Here is a 17,207-nt window from a genome sequence, read left to right as displayed (position 1 = left end):
GGAAGCTTGTGTTGCCTCCGAAACGTCGTGATTTTATTGTTTTTATTTTTTATTAATTTTTATTTCATTTTTTACCTACGTGACTTTACCGAAAGAACTAAGAGTATGAATATATTTCGGCTATTTCTGGCGGTGGAGAATTGGCCAGATCATTACGTGGCACGCCGCTAATGATTATTTAGTGGTAGGCATTAGGGGCCGTCCATAAATGACGTCACGCACCTAGGGGGGGGGGTCAGACATTTGTGATGATGTGTAACGAGGGGGGGGGGATTGAGAAATGTGACGTCACATCAAAATGAGAAACTTTAAATAAATATAGACAACACGTTCTACTTAATTAAATATATTTTTTTATAAATGTTTTCTCCTACAACACCAGAGGGCAGCGCCACATTAAATACGCACTACAATGACAATAGTTTAAAGCGATTTGAAGCAATTTTTTTTTGGGGGGGGGGGGGCAGAGCTTTGTGAAGTCATATTTGAGGGGGGGGTCTGACTTTTTGTGACGCCGTGTGACGAGGGGTCAAAAATCGTCCAAAATCGCGTGACGTCATTTATGGACGGCCCCTTACGCATAATAATTTCACATAGAACTAACAGCGAAGGTCCGTGGCTATAAACATCTGGCAGTTCATCATCAGTCCAATGAATACCGACTGCTTGACGAGATACTGGATACTCTTTGGTTCTTTCGGTAAAGCCACGTTGGTAGCACGACGTTTCGATCGCGACAGAAGCAACCGTCTTCAGGCGAAAACGAGGGGGAATCTGCTGAGGCATGCTGCTTATAAAGGTTTTTAACATCTAACTTTTTAATGTGTGGCTCTGGTTTAGTTTTTGACAGGAGGTTGAAATGTGGTTAACTTTATCATTTGTTTGACATTGAAGTAGCTGATGGAACTGTTATCTACATAGTCCCATAAATCAGATGTGGATATTTTACCTGTATATGATAAGTGTGATTGTAAGAGGGCCTTGTCTAAATTGTCAAGTTCAAATCGGAGCAGTCTTATTCTCTCTCAGATTAAAGCTAAGCGAGCCCTAAACAAGATCCATTTAGCGTTCGGAGAAGTGACAGCAGCAGATGCCAAGGTGATACCGATCGCCTTGACACTGTTGAAGCAATGCTGCTCAAATGATGCACTCCCAAGCAGGACGTATGTCTGATGGGATGTGCAAAAGAAACAAGACACGGCACTTGTTGACGTGGAGACAAATATATAGCTGGGAAGGGAGCGTGTTGTCCGTCTGCTTGTGCATTGTGAAACTCCATAACAGTGTTTATTCACAGCCAGCAGGAGGCTCTATGATCCCATAAATACACAAGGACCAGCACGTCTAATGCGGAGGGAACAGCAGGGTGGGTTGGGGGAGGATGCCGGTCTTGACACACGAGTCGATGGCTTCCTCCTGTGGTTAACTATACACGAATAGAGCCAGACCTTTGAACACGGAGTCCCACCACCCATGCCCTTCAGGTTTGTGGCAGCTGCCAGTCTGCAAGAATTAAAGTCGAAGGGTACAAGGGTTATAACGCACCGAGACATATTACACTTCGCCAACTTAGAACTGCGAATGTGCACACAGAATCAGGTTTAGAATATCAAAACATCGTCTTTTATAAGCGGCAGTTCTTGCCTTCCCGTACGAATCAATGACCGGGGCGTCAACAACAACTTGTGTCTGTGCCTCCCTCGTTCTGAGCGAGTCCATGCGGCGGTGAATCAGCCCGGCTGTGGATTTTAACTCGTCCCGCATTCCACGAGGCGACATGCGCTGCGTTAAAAACCCGGTCCAGTGGATAAGCTCAGCAGTTCAGTTCATTTATTAGCAGACAATCAGCAATGAGTTGGCGATTGACAGCACCTGCAATGCCGCAGCAGCTGACGGACTGCCAGGGAGGGCATCGGAAAACTCACCCCGTGAATGTGGGACTCTTCACCCGGCACTTTTGCGAGTCATGTTGTGGTAATGAGTGATGTAGTTACCTGCTTCAGGAGAGAATGAGCCCCGAGGCTTCATTCGTCACCGTGAACGTGACAAAAAGGGGCGAGTGACAGCACTGTACATGTATCAATGCCGAGTGACAGGACACACATTATATGGCTTTTGCGCAGGTTAAAGGGAACCGCATGAAAACAGAAGGGAAAGTTCCGAATTTAACGTTAAAATATACAATAATGTTGTTACTTTCAATCACATCGCTGTATTTTGACAGGGAAACCGCACCTTTAACTGGACCGTGATATTGTAGATTTGAAGCTTTCGTGACTGCAAGGATTCATACTCTTAGGTTTTTTCGGTAACTTCAGCAATTGCTTCTTGCTGTGGTTGTCCCACCTGATGACGGACGCTTGTGTTGCCCGAAACGTCGTGATTTATTCTATTATTTTATTATTTATTTTTATTACCTACGTGACTTTACCGAAAAAACCTAAGAGTATGGACCGTGATACTTGGCGCCACGGTGGCAAAATGTTGACTACCTCGCCTGGTCTACAGGAGGTCGTGGGGTCGATCCCGACCCTGACGCCTGCTGCGGTGTATTTTGGAGTTTGCGTGTCTCTCTCCCCGTGGCCGCGTGGATTTGTCTCCGGGTCCTCGGGTTTTCCCCTCCACATTTAGAAACATGCGTTTGGAGTATTTGGCTGCGATACATTTTCGCACAAGCCACCCAATAGAGATTCGTGGCCCGGTCACTGCTGAAAAAGAGCAAAATCGCTCAGTGGCCCCGACCTGATAAAATAAAAAAAAGTTAAGTTTTTAATAGTTTATGCTAAATGTATGCGAATACGCAGCCTGTTAATTCCTCACATTTATGCAAATACATTTGATGGAATCTGACATGAGTTGTGTGCAGCTGTATTTATAAACTTGATCAACAACTCAGATTTGCGGTTTTTAACTTCCTCAACCGAACACCAATTTCCCACGAATCACAAAAGCAACTTGTGTCGTTTTAAAAAGAAAAAAGTGAACTGTAAAATCAAAGATAATTATTTGTGCCTCACGATAGAAAATTACCCAGACGTGAGCTATGGAAAGTTCCCTAAGACACGTGCAGAGCACGGAACAAAACAAAAGCAAGGATCCATGATAACTATGAGCAAACAGAAACAGCACCCAGCTGCGACTGGAGCCGTCTGAGTGAGCAGCTTCAGGAGTTTAATGGGATATACGTCTGGCAGGTCACAGTCCAGCGTCAGGTCAATAAAAATGTCACTTCACCTTGCAGGTGCTGCTGAATGTTTTGCGAGAACGTTTCGGTCATGTGACTCCCCCCCCCCCCCATGCAACAAAGCGGCGAGCTGGTGTCGCTCATCTACAGCGGCAATGGGAAAATAAGTCTCACGTCCCCCCTTCTTTACAGAGCCGGTTGACAATCACACGTTGCACTATTTGACTGCTGCAGACAAGTGTGGAAACTGAAGGCAGTAAAGGCAACTAAAGTGCAAAAGGTTTCATAATAAACACGTCGGCCATTTAACTCAAGTAGCTACTTTACACGATATTTACTTTCACATTTGAGCTTAGTAAGTTATATAGTAAAAAAAATGCCGCTCTCAAAAAAAAATCATTGCCCCCAATTATGAATACTAACGTGAGGGAGTGTGCTTTGTGGTGAGCCTACGTAACTTCGAATACATCGATAAAGCACATGCTAATGATCATTTACAACGCCTTGTCAATCCATAACAGAGCGAGGGCCACCCTATGCTGTGATAGTCATTGGCCTTCCGCGAACATATTTACATGGTCAGTTCAGATATCACTTAGACAATTAATGTCATTATTGGTCAAAGATACGTGATTTAATGTGAATAGTGTCTGTTATTGAAAGGTGGATACCTCGGCACAAAATCACATTGTTCAACCAATCATCGAAAACAGACTCTTTATCGTTTTGAAACTTTTATTGAACGTAAAAATACAGCAATGATAATTCTCATTTTTAAAAATCACAGTTTACAAACAATTGGAAGGAAAGCTTCCATTACAGTAGAAAAAAAATGTAGAAAAGCATTATAAACCCTTGCAACCTGAAGGCAGTTATTGCACAGCTCAATGAGTTGTCACATCCAGCCAACTAAATCAGTCTTCACAGTCTTCCCAGTGTTGTGCTTCATCTATACTGGTACTGGATTTATACACGCACACACATACTATTAAAGGCCACAATGGTTATTAAGTATGGGGACAAGGTGACTTGTTATAAACAACATTAAAATGTCCAAACCATATGCACAGAATAGGATGTAACATGTAATCAAGTACATCCAGCACACGTGATAAGCTTTCGGATGGCAATCATGTGCACACAGTACTGAACGAATTTAACATTTAAGGCTACATTGGGGCATATCAAACCGACACCACAAACACTATTAACAAACTGAATTTGATCAATTGGTAGTGTTTAGGCTGAACACACATTCACATTGTTGTAGATTGGCAAATTCTTTTATGTTTGCATAAAAGTAAGGCACTCTGCTCCATTTAGTATTCTTACATTACTCACATTTCTAACATGATATCCCGAAAAAATGGTCAAACACCTGAATGTCTATCACTGATGAAAATTAAACAGGTGTTCATCATTTATAACCACAGAATGAAAATCAAGGAATTGTTTTACCTAATTTCCACCTATTGCAGCATACGCAAGCTTGCTTCTGTTTACCGTTAATTTAACAACGGAGACAATGACAATTGCATAATGCAGTGAAACTTCAACACGAAATAATAAATTCAAGTTCTGAATTAAAAAGGAAAACACAGCAATTTCCATACATTTCCAGCAGGTTTGCTTTTAAGTCTACTTCTTAAACGTCAAACTATTGCATTTCCATGAGACCCATACATTTTAATGTTTGCACACAGGTGCTCACCATTCTTCATCATTTACCCATGGAAACATTCATCGCCCATTAAACAGAAAAAAATAAACCACGACAGCGAGGTAGTTTATTTTAAAAAAAACCATCAACTTAAAACACTTACCCCTGGAAAAACACTCCCTTTTAATTTAAACTCAGAAACTAATCTAAATAACTAACAAAAACTAACCTAAAAACAAGCAACCGTCAAGTATAGTCAACCGCTATATCAGATTGAAAAAGCTACACATTAACATTTATAGGATCACTTCACGAGGCGTCACTGCATACATAACAAGTATATAATGATGCATATATGTATATGCTACCCATGAAGACTCAAATTATGTAATGCAGTGTATTATATGAACATGCTGGCCAGACAACATCATCTACTTAAAATGGGCACATTCAAAGTCCGCTATGAAAAAGTAATGTCAAAAAATAAATTAAATGTTTACGGCTTAGCAGAAAATGTAGCTTGGCCCAAATGTGCACATTAAAAAGATAACCTTAATACACTTTACAAAAAAAGGTTAATGACACTCGGAGGATGGGTTATTTCATAAATGGTCAAAAAGATATGCAAAAAACAAATATTACTTTACTTTTAAATATAAATACAGTACAACTGTTACGCAGTATTTATCAAATGACAAGAAAAAAAACTGCCCAAGTAAGCAACATTAACACAAAAAACCCTCATCATTTTTTGGTTTCCACTGTGCAGTGCAATACAAGTACCGTTATAATTAGTGTAAAGTACATCCAGAAAGTTTGCCAGTTTCACCGTGGAGCAGATTGAAAGTTTAAGTTATTGCAACACTAATCTGATTTGCGCAACGAGTCTTGCACAAGGTAGGTGACAGGTTTCCAAGTGGGCATGTCGATTTGAAAACAATACAGTGTGGAAATGACCCAAACGTTAAGAGGACCATTGTATTGGACCATGCATAACTAAATCAAGGTGCTTGAATACCAAGATTTAAAAAAGGTGTCTGTCGACCCAAGAGTGACAGATTGTGTCTGAACATTTAAATATTGACTTAAATGTTAAAATTAACCTCAAAGTATCATCCCAAGCATTTTAATTACTTAAATTTTTACGTTTTTGCTCAAAATCAAATATTTTAAGCTCATGATCCATAAGTCAGCATCAATGTGTAACGTCATCACCCCGATGAAAACAGAGCCACTGGAACGCAAAGTGACTACAACGGTATTTAAACAAAAAAACTAAATATACAAATACTTAACAATATGCAGCATCACAATTCAGTATAAAAAAAAGTTAAAGTTACATTGCAAAATTTCTTTTTTATGCGAGAGAAATGGCAGCATTTATACATTATAAAAGAAAGAGGGGGTTACTTTTGGACCTATTTATTAAAACTCCCAACCTACAAACCGTGTTCACAACCGTGCCACACGTGAGATTTGAGAAGACCAATTTTCTTTTATAAATTTACTAAAGGCTGCCATGCTCACAGTTTTTTTTGTTTTGCTCAACTACCTTAAAATTAAGAAACCATGCAAAAAATACTCAAGAAATGCACTTTAGGCCGACGACAACTTAAACTATGAAAAACTTCTACGCCTAAAACTAACAAACTATTTAGACATTAAAGTTAAAATGCACAGAGCGTTGCATACGATAATACTTCTATTCCGGTTATAACTAACCAACCGATCTAGAGGCACACTTTGCACGTGAGAAAAAAAACTCCACTGCACTTGAAACTAAATGAAAACAAACATCTGACAAGCTTGCATTTATCTGGACCATGTGCCTCAAAAACACCAGTTTCAATACCATGCAATGCATAATCTGTATTGTAAGAATATTGTCTATATGCTTTGTTTTGTGCAACTCGTTAATAAAATAGATGTGTAGTGGTATACACCTAATAGTGCACAGGAATGTCAAAAGCATTTTTGGGGGTTTTGTTGAACAGAAAGATGTTCACAAGGTGGCTGTATCATTGTAAAATTTAGCACGAAGCTTTGCATTGTTTAAACCTTTGATTTGTTCAGTCGCTGTAAATGGAAACAATTAAGAGTAAAAAAACTAAAGATCGCACCTATCGGTGGTCATGTATTGTTGACGATCAATTTTTTTTTAAATCCCCTTGCCATTAACCATTGGATGAAGTGCTGTTGGTCTGATCCAAGGGGAACAAATCCCAACCTGCATGAGACCAATGAAAAGCTGCCACACTTCACCAGTAGGTCGGCAATGCATGTGCCTAAAACTTGGAACACTTTCCAAGGTACATAGCCTGCTCCACAGCTACATCAGCAAGCATACAGAGGTTGGCAAAGTCCGGTGGACCTGCAGGCATATCCGCTGGACTTACAGGTGAAGCGCTGTTGTGGAAAATGGTTTGGTATGTCTCGGTGTCATAAGGGTGAAACACCTTAAATTTCGGAGAGCTGTAGTCCAACGGAAAATCTTGGAAAGTAATTGGGGTGCTGCTTGTGCTGCTAATCCCGCTGCTGCTGTTGCTGCCACTGTCGCAGATGTTTGCGTAAGCGGTCGCATTGTTATAGTTTGGGCTGACAGAGCCGCCGTTATCCTTCAAGTACTGGCGCTCGGAGATGACAGCGTCAAAGAGGTAGTTGACCAGCCGGTTGTGGGGAAGGTCAGCCATAAAACTGGGTGGGGAACGCACAGGCAGCGGTGAGGTGGTGTGCTGGATCACGGAGGGGCGCAGCACCCTGCTGTTGGACGGCCTGACGGCAGCCACCGTCACTTCGCGGTTGATCAGTGGCAGTGCAAACGTGGGGTGCTCCATAGTGAAGGGCAGCCCGTTGGACATACCTGCGGCAGCATGGCTGTTCCAGCGAAGCGCCAACTGCCGTGCAGTGGTCCTAGCGGACGATTTTCGGGACACCACGTAATCTGCCGGGTCTTCACCTTCCATGCGCAAAACATCGGGCAGCACCCTACGACGAGCATTTATGAACCAGTTGCAAACCTGTAAAGAAATTAAAAGGAAAACTTCGTTAATTACATACAATTTACATTCATTTAGCGTTTTTTTTGGAATTGCGTAATTGTTTTACAAGTCTTTACATTTGTATTTGGAATATGAAAATTTAGTTTGCAAAACTTTTTATCAATGGCTGGTTAAAAATCATTAACCAACATCGGTTTATGTACAACTTTCTCAAACAATGCCAGATTCGCGCTTCCTGTTTCCGAGTTGCAGGGACAGAGGTTTTGTTACTAAGCAAAGACACGTGGGAGTTGACTGCGATGTAGTCATGCAGAAACAGAATGAACACTATGCCATTTCAGGAGAAAAAAGGATCGATGTGTTTTCAAAATAAACTATTAATTTTAAGTGTCCTACCCATTACTGTTTGTCGAACTAAATACTGTAATAGTCCATTTGGTCACTCAAAACAATACCTCTGCGATGCGACCCGTCACAATTACCACCACACACTCGCTAACACGTGTAGGGGAAGATACTGCTCAATGGTTATGAATGAACATGTTTTTACTTGAGAACGTTTGACCTCCACGCACCAACAAAGTGTGCTTTATTTGAACATTGAATTGCACGTTAATCATTAATCGAGAACGGGCATGTCTGATTGGTAAAGCCGAGAGGAAAGCACACCGAGAAAAAGACTAAACACTCCTGGCCATCACCAGATGCTACTGCAAGGTATTTGGACAAGTCCAATTTCCTTGCAAACTGGCACTCCTCATAAGTAGCATTAATTAAATAGCATTTTCTGCAACAACGACAGATACATTTTTCACGGAGATCTTGTGCTGGCCAATATCTTAAACGACCTACATCTATCTCTGGTGAACATCAGGTCAGTATGTGCAACAGAAAAAACGAATGCCGTTTATGGAAGTGAAAGCTTTTAACATGTGACACTGTGGTTAAGTTGCAGGTCATAGAAAATATGAAAACATTTACAACTACTGTACTGCATTGGAAGTATTTATGGATGTTGAACTTATTTCGTATCGTACGTAGCCAACCGTGCTTTGCTATAAATGGTGACAAAAGCCTCATCTGTCCAGCAGTGTGCATGCGAGTCCTAGAATCCCACAGCTCACAGACAGTAAACCCACAAGCAAAGCAGCACTGCTTGGCAGTGGTTTTTTTTGTGTGCAAGCCGTCGTGTTCACAACACCAAACAGCGTGGTCCCCTCCTGCCTACACAATCTCCTCTGCCCCTTAACTGTCACCAGAACCACCCACGGTGCCATGCTTACTTGTGCACAGGAATCACTATAAACGTGTGGCCGATGAGATAATGGGGAGGGAGATATGAATTTCACAAGTAGGTTTTCATGACCAATAGGATTCATAATTAATTACCATTTGATTAGATTGTGCAGGTACAATGTATTGTTTTACTAAAACCCTCCACAATTAAGTTGTGACATGAGAAAATATGCAAAATAATAGTTTTTTTGCAGAAATCATGAATGTTGAAAAATAAGACAATGTTTTGCTTGCATTGATTATTTGTATCTGAAAAATTACGAAGGATCATTGTTTTTTTAATATCAAAAACAGGTAAAAAAACGACCCTCTAGTCACCAACATGGCCTTTGTTTTCACTGTAAACGTTTAATTAAAAAAAGTCTTACCACTACCACTGTCTCAAACCATTTTTATAGATGGCACATCCCCTGAAACCAATGCATTTACTTTACAGACAAGTGCCCCTCCCACAGACACGACGTCTAGACATATCTGGACTAGAATGTTGGTCGACATTCTAGGAACTGCTGGCCGCTGGCCAGAGCAGGGCTCCCATCAAAGCTGTCACCGCCGTCTTGTGTAACGCATGGCAATTCTATCTCTTGCCACATTGAGGGCCGAGAGCTTTTCCAGATGTTAACTACTGCTGGGCATACACCGGGATGCAATATTGATGTCGTCATGGACTTGTGGACTGGTAAGCGAGCAGCAGCGCTGTCCAGATAACGTTACGGCATGTTTATTTAACCTTCTAACTGCAGCCACCACGTTACGTATGTAAACAAACACGTTCTAAAAATGTGGCTGCTCCTTTTGTAAATGCAACTAATATATATAAACAATCATGCCAAAACATAAGCACTATCTAGGGATTTCAGTGATTGGTCTCTTGCTACTTAACAAAATCCCTAAATTCTAAACACATAATAAAGTGATTGTTTAGTATTCGGTTACACTGGAAGACACCCCATTTCTCCGTGCCCTCAACCCATGCACTCTTACATGTCAACCTGGCTTAATTGATTGTGGTCGTTTGTGTTCAGGTCAATGGGGGTTTTTCCATCTGCTATGCCTGGAGTCAAAAGATACAACATCATGTCCCTTCCTGCACTTAATTCAAACAAATCTCCATACCGCAATTGCTGGGTTTTACCTAATTACAGTACGTTAACTATCAATTAGTTTTTTGAACACCACTGAGAATCGATCACCAGATGAATGCTAGCACTTGATTCAACAGTTACAATTTGAAACGTTACACTCACCTCTCTTCAAGCTAAGCACGTCTCAATGCGATGCAGCTTTCAAAAATGACAAGTACCGTGCTGTAGTCATACACGGAAAGTGTTTGGTCAGTATGTGTGGTTTTAATTGTTTCACTTCAAAGCTACCCCCCATGTCGTGGTTTAATGCGATTCCTGTATTCTTTCCTGTTTCTTAGCACTTAAAACACGTACCCAAACTTAGACACTGAATCTTTCAAACACTCGCTTGAGAATGCCCAAAGTTAAAATCGTGTTTATCCGCCCCTTGCCGCCAAATTCCACCCACCCTGCCCAGCTTCTGCCTACCTCAAATCTCATTACACTAAGAATAACAAAAGAACAGCTGCTTGATAAAGAGTTTAAACCTGTTTTAAAGAATTCAGGGATTCTTGAAAGCATGAAAAGTAATTGTGGTACACTGCGCCAAAAAGACACTGCACGTTGCAGTCATTCTGTCAGCTGTGACTTGCTTGCAAGCTAACTGGAAGAACTCAAAGCTACTATAAACTTGTACGATTCTGCTAAACTACAAATAGATACAATTACAAACATTTTGTATGCTTGTAAGTTGAATTTATTTCGTACCATATGTAGCCAACCGTGCTAAATGGGGGGGGGTGTTTGGGAAGGACAAACCAAAACACAGAAAGCAGTTCTAAAGAAATTAGTTTCCAATATAGATTTGTTGGATGCTTAGCAAAGTCGTTGCGAGGATGACCAAAGTTTGCGTGGTGGTTTATGCTCCTTGACGAGACGAGCAAGGTATTGTGTTTAATTTGAGTGAAATTATTTACACATTTATTTTATTTAAGTGGTTCTCAAGAGAGAACGGACAAAAATGTGTTATAGTTTTTGGAGTGTACAGCTTGCAATGTCCATGACATGCAAGTGCTTGAAAATCATGCATCTATCAGTTCAGTCAAAATCACGTAAGATCAATCAGAATCAGCCAGATGTATAATAAGATCACAAGTACCACGACTTGTTAAAAGTTACAACACGCTTTTGTAACCTTTTCACACTGTACAAATACATATATTCAACCAAATCTTTGGCACTATATCTAATTGATATGTTTGGCAGTTAAGAAAGTCACAACGTATCTATTAGCAATTTACATTGGTACGCAGGCAGCATTCATAATTTTTGGTTCTAAATAAATGCCGCTTAAATTTGTTGACTTAACTAACATATTTAATTGCATTTCTATACTCTTTATTTATCCAGGATGCACATTATTTATCCAGGAATCGCTCACCGAGTTAATACCCTGCATGAGGAAGTTTTGGTCAATTCCATGTATATGAGCGTTTGGCATGTGGGAAGAGATAACTCTTCCATCAGCACTGACATTCTAAAATAAACTTTTTGAATTTGACCAGGTCAGGCCCACTAAGCTATATAGCTATTTTTCAGAAAGACCTGGTCACAAATGATAGCTCAACAAAGTGGCTTCTCATGTGGAAATTTATAGCAGCCAAATACTCGTGATGTTGATTCTAAATGTGGAGGGAAAAACCGGAGGACCCGGAGAAAATCCACTCGACCACGGGGAGAACATGCAGACACCAAATATATAGGCGTCAGGGTTGAACCCACGACATAATGTGCACCAGGGTGAGGTAGTGAACATCTCGTCACCGTGCCCCACAGTGGCAACATTCCATTCCTGGCAACCTGGCAGCCCAGCGTGCTTGGGCGTGTCACAATTTCTGTACGATCCGTTAATCAACCCCCCACATCCCCGCCACCGTTTTAAATGGCTGGACCTGCAGGCGTACACCACCACGACACCATCTGAACGACATCGACCACTTCCACGGAACACACAGCTCGGAATGCACGGGTGTTGGCCGCATGTTTACCTGCAGCGAAGTGAGCTGCGTGCGCTGGATCATCATGATCTTCTCCACATCCGACGGGTAGGCGTTGAAGCGGTGCGCCAAGAGCCACTCGCGCATCAGGCTCACCGCCTCCTTGGGCAGATTTCCACGCTTGCGCTTGATCGTGCCCGACTCGTCACTGACCCCCAGATTGTCCTCGGCCTTGACCTCATCCATTGGGCATGCCGCCTCTGCAATACAAAACAAATCGAAAATAAATATAAAAAAACTGCAATCTTTACATCAACATCCGAAAACAGCGCACGTGCTATGCCCTAGGTGAAACCCAGCTTGGGTCAGATTATACTCATAACTGTCAAAACAGCAAGCGATGCCAAACATGCAAAAGCACACGTGCGATTCTGTGATGAGCATTTACTCAGGTGTAGATATGCAAAATGGTGAGTTCACGGTTAATCTGTAAAATAAGTCAAGGCAAGCATTCCAACACACCCACACAAGACTACTTGAATGCACACCTACTCCTGAAAATCTGTCAAAAGGTTGATGTTTTGGTCAGATGAAATACCCAAAAATAAATGTCAAGATTTTTGCTTCGAAGACGAGTTTTAAATCACAATAAAGGTTTTTGAAAGGCAAGCAACGATCAAGCTGGTAGTGCCGCATTTTATGAAAGATTGTGAAGCTTTCATTAAACAATAATATCAATATTTAGCTTAAATACCTTAACAGGACGACCAAAAGCAAACAGTTGATTAAAATAGAATTTCGAGTTTTAATACTTTAACAGTTCCTTCATTTGGTTAATGATGGGGATGCATAAGCTTACACATACAAGGCAGCGTGCACATTAAGCAATGATTCAAAACATATTATAACAACAAGGTGTTAAGAAGCGGGACGGGAAAATGAACACCACTAACATTTGACCTTGCGATGGCACCTGTCCTTTTCAGTGCGCTGAAAGTGTTCCAAACAGAGACAGGGAAAAAACTGAATGACGTTATAAAGATGCGCCACATATTACCGAACTGAAAAGCAGACAAAGTTAGTTTGCTGGCACTAGAGAGAAACCAAAATTGAACGTACAATTCATGGACACAAGGCACAACGGTACATCAGGTGGCTCTGTCACAAGACTTCACATGCACTTTGGATGCAGTTGACAGGTCCGATTATGAAGGAGCTCTTTAAATAATGTATATTAATGTAATTTGGCAATATTGCATGATAAAAAAAAAATACATTCACTTTGTAGTATTTACATTTAAGTATTGCCAGGTATTAGCCGAAATGCAATTACTCTTTGGACAAATAACGCTATCACAAGACTACGCTTAACTATTGAATGCATGTAGGGATACATGCAGCGTGGCATTAATTCCAGGGATATACCCAGGAAAACCTCATTGCATCGGGATGTTTGGCCCACTTGGAGAAAATCCACCCAAACATACATCTCAAATAACTACCGTCTACTCCTGGCCACCTCGCAGCCCCAATACTATTCCCAGGCTGAAGTCTGCGTAGCCGAGATGTCATGAGAATGAGACAACCACACACAGTAACAAGGAGTATGCTAAACAAACAAGTTCAAACGTACAAAACGGCTCACATTCATATTAATATGCACCTCAAACCAGTGCACCAGCAGCAGCAGCTCACGCCTACAACAAAAGCAATCACACCCCACGGGCATCAGAGTAAGTCGCCCGGTGGTGGCTCGACTGTCGATGGGGGAGGAAAAACAAGTGACAAGAAGATACATAATGGTGGGCGATTGACAAGCAAGGAAGCACAAAGAAAAAACACACCGTAACACCCGACACACAACACAGAGATAAAGTATTGAATAAGCACATTACCATCAGAAAATGTTTCTACGAGTTGCAGAATCAATGCATTATCCCACACAATTAATATGGGGGTAAGACAGTGATCGGTCTTGATGAGTGAGACTTATCACAGACCATATTTACACTTTTAGTCGGAGGGGACATTGCTAAATTACCCACGCCGAACCATTTAGAGTAATTGAGAGATTAGAAATGAAGGGTTTTCCACACTTGGATTAAACATTAAAGAGCCAAGGACAGTAACATGTAAATACACAGATCTACCAGTGTTCATTTCCTGCAGCTGCTTTTTTTGTTTAGTGACAAAGCAAATAGTAAAAAAAAACGTGGCAAATTTCACAGCAAGCGTGATGCATGCTGTGAATTACTCCGAGAAACATTTCAAGAGAACGACACGCGTGGTACTAAAGGGCAATCATATTGAGCGTTAAAGGGAATGAAGTTAGTTTCCTAGGCAGTCACCAATCCTAGGGGCAGGGCACACAGGATGGCGACTGTCACCCGAGACTTGAAGCGACACGGGAGTGGAGTGACAGCCCAGGAATGGTAAACACGCCCCCAGAGGAGTGGAAGGACGCACGTCGCGGAGATGTTTTGAGTGATGAAACATCGAGTTCGTGTACAAAGGAGCTGGTGGTGGGTTTACATCGCTTCAGATTATCACGGTAGCGAGCACCTCCCGATTAGCGCTGGTTGGCAACGTACGGTGTGAGAGTTAAACGTGCGGTACACGTCCGTGTCATACGGTCTAGCAGAATTCTTGCACAGAAATATTAAGTTTTTAGGTCCATACGGGCTAAAACGGAAATTGTCAATTTGTGTTTCTCCCTTGTGACGGAATTGTCGGATGAACCTTGAGATTTATAAGGGCACGGGGGTGACCAGTAAGGTCTGAATTGGTCTGTAACAGGTTTGTCATTCCTTCGCACCAACACGCACGGACCAGCGTGGTGAAGTATGGTCAAACAACAGCCGTGAAACACGGAACCTCGTCCAGCAGTGGGTCGACGCACATTTTAGTTTTTTTAAGCGATATCATCAGTGTAGTTTACTCTCCACAATCAACGTTCTTACGACGCAAAATAACCTCACAAACACCCGCGGTGAACTCGGCCGAGCCAATGTCACACGCCAACAAGTGACCACAACTTCGTAGCTTCCCAACACGAACTATATTCATACAATCGCCCCTTGTTCAGTCTCAAATTAGAAGCTTTCGTCCGTCCGTCGTCTGCGAAAGAAAACCAAACACACAACCACCCCCCTGCCTCCCCCAGCCCGTCTCGCCATCGTCATCTGTCAGAAGCGGAGCAGCAATCGGTGGGGGAGGAGGGAAGAGGGGAAACGCGAGAGGACAATCGACGCCACATTCCCGCCACCACGAGCCGATGCAAGAAGCTCGCCTCCACGTGGGAGAAGGAGCGAGAGACGGCGCGGCATGGACACACACGAGGGAGACGGCACGGCATGGACACACACGAGGGAGAAGGGAGGAGACCGCCGAGACAGACGAGGGGGCCGCGTTGACGCCACTCTCCCCTCCCTCTTCGTGTTCACACGACGCAGCAGCAGCAGCAACACAAAGCGCGCGGGGGGGGGGGCAACGTTACGGTCATCATCATCATCCGATAAGAATATTATCGTCATCATCATCATCGTCACCGAGACACGGACGAGCACGACTCACCGTTCTTCTGCTGCTTGTTCTTCATCGTCTCCGTGCAGAGCAGTCACAGCAGCAGCAGCGGCGGCGAAAACAAAAATAATAAAACGAGAGGAAACTTTCCCCACGCTGTCGGAAGCGCCCTGCTGCTGCTCCGCCCACGTTAAACTTCTTCGCCTTTCTCCGCGACAACAACAAAAACCCCGCCGCTACCTCACCACGTCTCAAAGCACCACCACCCCTCTCTGTCTATCGCCGCCCAACAAAACTTGCAACGAATCTACGCGAGCAACTCGGTAGAGAGAGAGAAGAGGCGAGAGAAGAAGCAGCGGAGACTAAAGCGAACACGAGGCGGTGACAGCCGTCAGACGGATGACTGCAGCGAAGAGGAGGATGCTGATGAGGAGGAGGCGGTGGTGGCCGCCGTGTGAGGAGTGGAGGCGAAGACGGCTCCTTTTAAACCCCTCCCTTGGACACGCGGCGACCAATCAGGCGGCTCGGCTTCCTCGGACCCCGGGGGGCGACCAATCGGAGAGGCTTCCTCGGAGTCTCCGCCCCCTTCGCCCGCCTTTTGAAATGCAGCGGAATGCGCGAGCGCAAGAAGGAATGGGCGGGGGGTGGGGTCGTGGGGGAGGGGTAGTGGGGGGTTGGGGGGTGTTAGTTGGGGGGGGGGGGGTCGTGGGGGAGGGGTAGTGGGGGGTTGGGGGGTGTTAGTGGGGGGGGGGTAGCGGAGAATTGTAGTGGTGGGGTTGTGGGGTGGGGTCGTGGTGGGTGGTAGTGGTGGGGTAATGGGGGGCTGGTAGTGGGGGGTGGTAGTGAGGGGTAGTAGTGAAGGGTAGTAGTGGGGGGTGGTAGTGGGGGATGGTAGTGGGGGGTAGTAGTGAGGGGTGGTAGTGGTGGGTGGTAGTGGGGGGGGATGTGAGGGGTGGTAGTGGGGGGTGGTAGTGGGGGGTAGTAGTGGGGGGTGGGAGGGGGGGGGATGTGAGGGGTGGTCGTGGGGGAGTGGTAGTGGGGGGGTAGTAGTGAGGGGTGGTAGTCGGGGGGGATGTGAGGGGTGGTAGTGGGGGGGGGTAGTAGTGAGGGGTGGTAGTGGGGGGTAGTAGTGGGGGGTGGTAGCGGGGGGAGCGGTGGTGCAGCGGTGAGCGCTACGCTGCGCTCCGAACCTGGCGACCCGGGTTCGATTCCCGCTCACGGCCACCACCGGTGACGATAATCTGAACCGATTCTGGGCCTCCCCTAGGTCGACTCAGCCTCAAATGAGTACCTGGTGCTATGTGTAAGCATCGCCACTGGGGAAACAAAGGCGGTCGGGCGTGGATGTTGGCCATCCACCCCCTTTCGTGTGCCTTGCTGGCCTTCATAGGTGCTCGCTAACAGCACTTGCCCCAACAGTATGTTAAGGCTATACGGGGGATCTTTGTCTTTGATGGGTGTTAGTGGGGGGGGGGTGACGTCTGC

General features: G+C 43.8%; 1 protein-coding gene across 2 annotated transcripts; it reads right to left on the bottom strand.

Annotated features, from left to right (window-relative positions):
* Positions 1-3,901: 3,901 nt before the first annotated feature.
* Positions 3,902-16,164, bottom strand: LOC144722282 (uncharacterized). 2 transcript variants are annotated; one of them, XM_078600386.1, is made up of 4 exons: positions 15,774-16,164; positions 13,154-13,190; positions 12,252-12,460; positions 3,902-7,861 (listed from the first exon to the last, which is right to left on the bottom strand). In XM_078600386.1, the coding sequence occupies exons 3-4, from the start codon at positions 12,444-12,446 to the stop codon at positions 7,130-7,132; spliced, it is 927 nt and encodes a 308-aa protein (XP_078456512.1). In that variant the 5' UTR covers positions 12,447-12,460; positions 13,154-13,190; positions 15,774-16,164; the 3' UTR covers positions 3,902-7,129. The 2 variants fall into 2 exon arrangements, with proteins under 2 accessions (XP_078456512.1, XP_078456511.1); XM_078600385.1 differs by lacking the exon at positions 13,154-13,190.
* Positions 16,165-17,207: the final 1,043 nt, after the last annotated feature.

The sequence above is a fragment of the Lampetra planeri genome, chromosome 14, assembly GCF_965212315.1.
Source record: "Lampetra planeri chromosome 14, kcLamPlan1.2.h2, whole genome shotgun sequence".
Taxonomy (NCBI): domain Eukaryota; kingdom Metazoa; phylum Chordata; class Hyperoartia; order Petromyzontiformes; family Petromyzontidae; genus Lampetra; species Lampetra planeri.
Note: the sequence above shows the minus strand (reverse complement) of the source record. Positions and strands in the feature narration are given on the sequence as shown.

Excerpts from the sequence above, each read along its gene's own strand:
- LOC144722282 (XM_078600385.1), bottom strand. The coding sequence starts at position 15,798 with ATGAAGAACAAGCAGCAGAAGAACG. Across the intron at positions 12,461-15,773 it reads GAACAAGCAGCAGAAGAACG|AGGCGGCATGCCCAATGGAT; the intron begins GTGAGTCGTGCT and ends TTTGTATTGCAG. Across the intron at positions 7,862-12,251 it reads CGCAGCTCACTTCGCTGCAG|GTTTGCAACTGGTTCATAAA; the intron begins GTAAACATGCGG and ends ATTTCTTTACAG.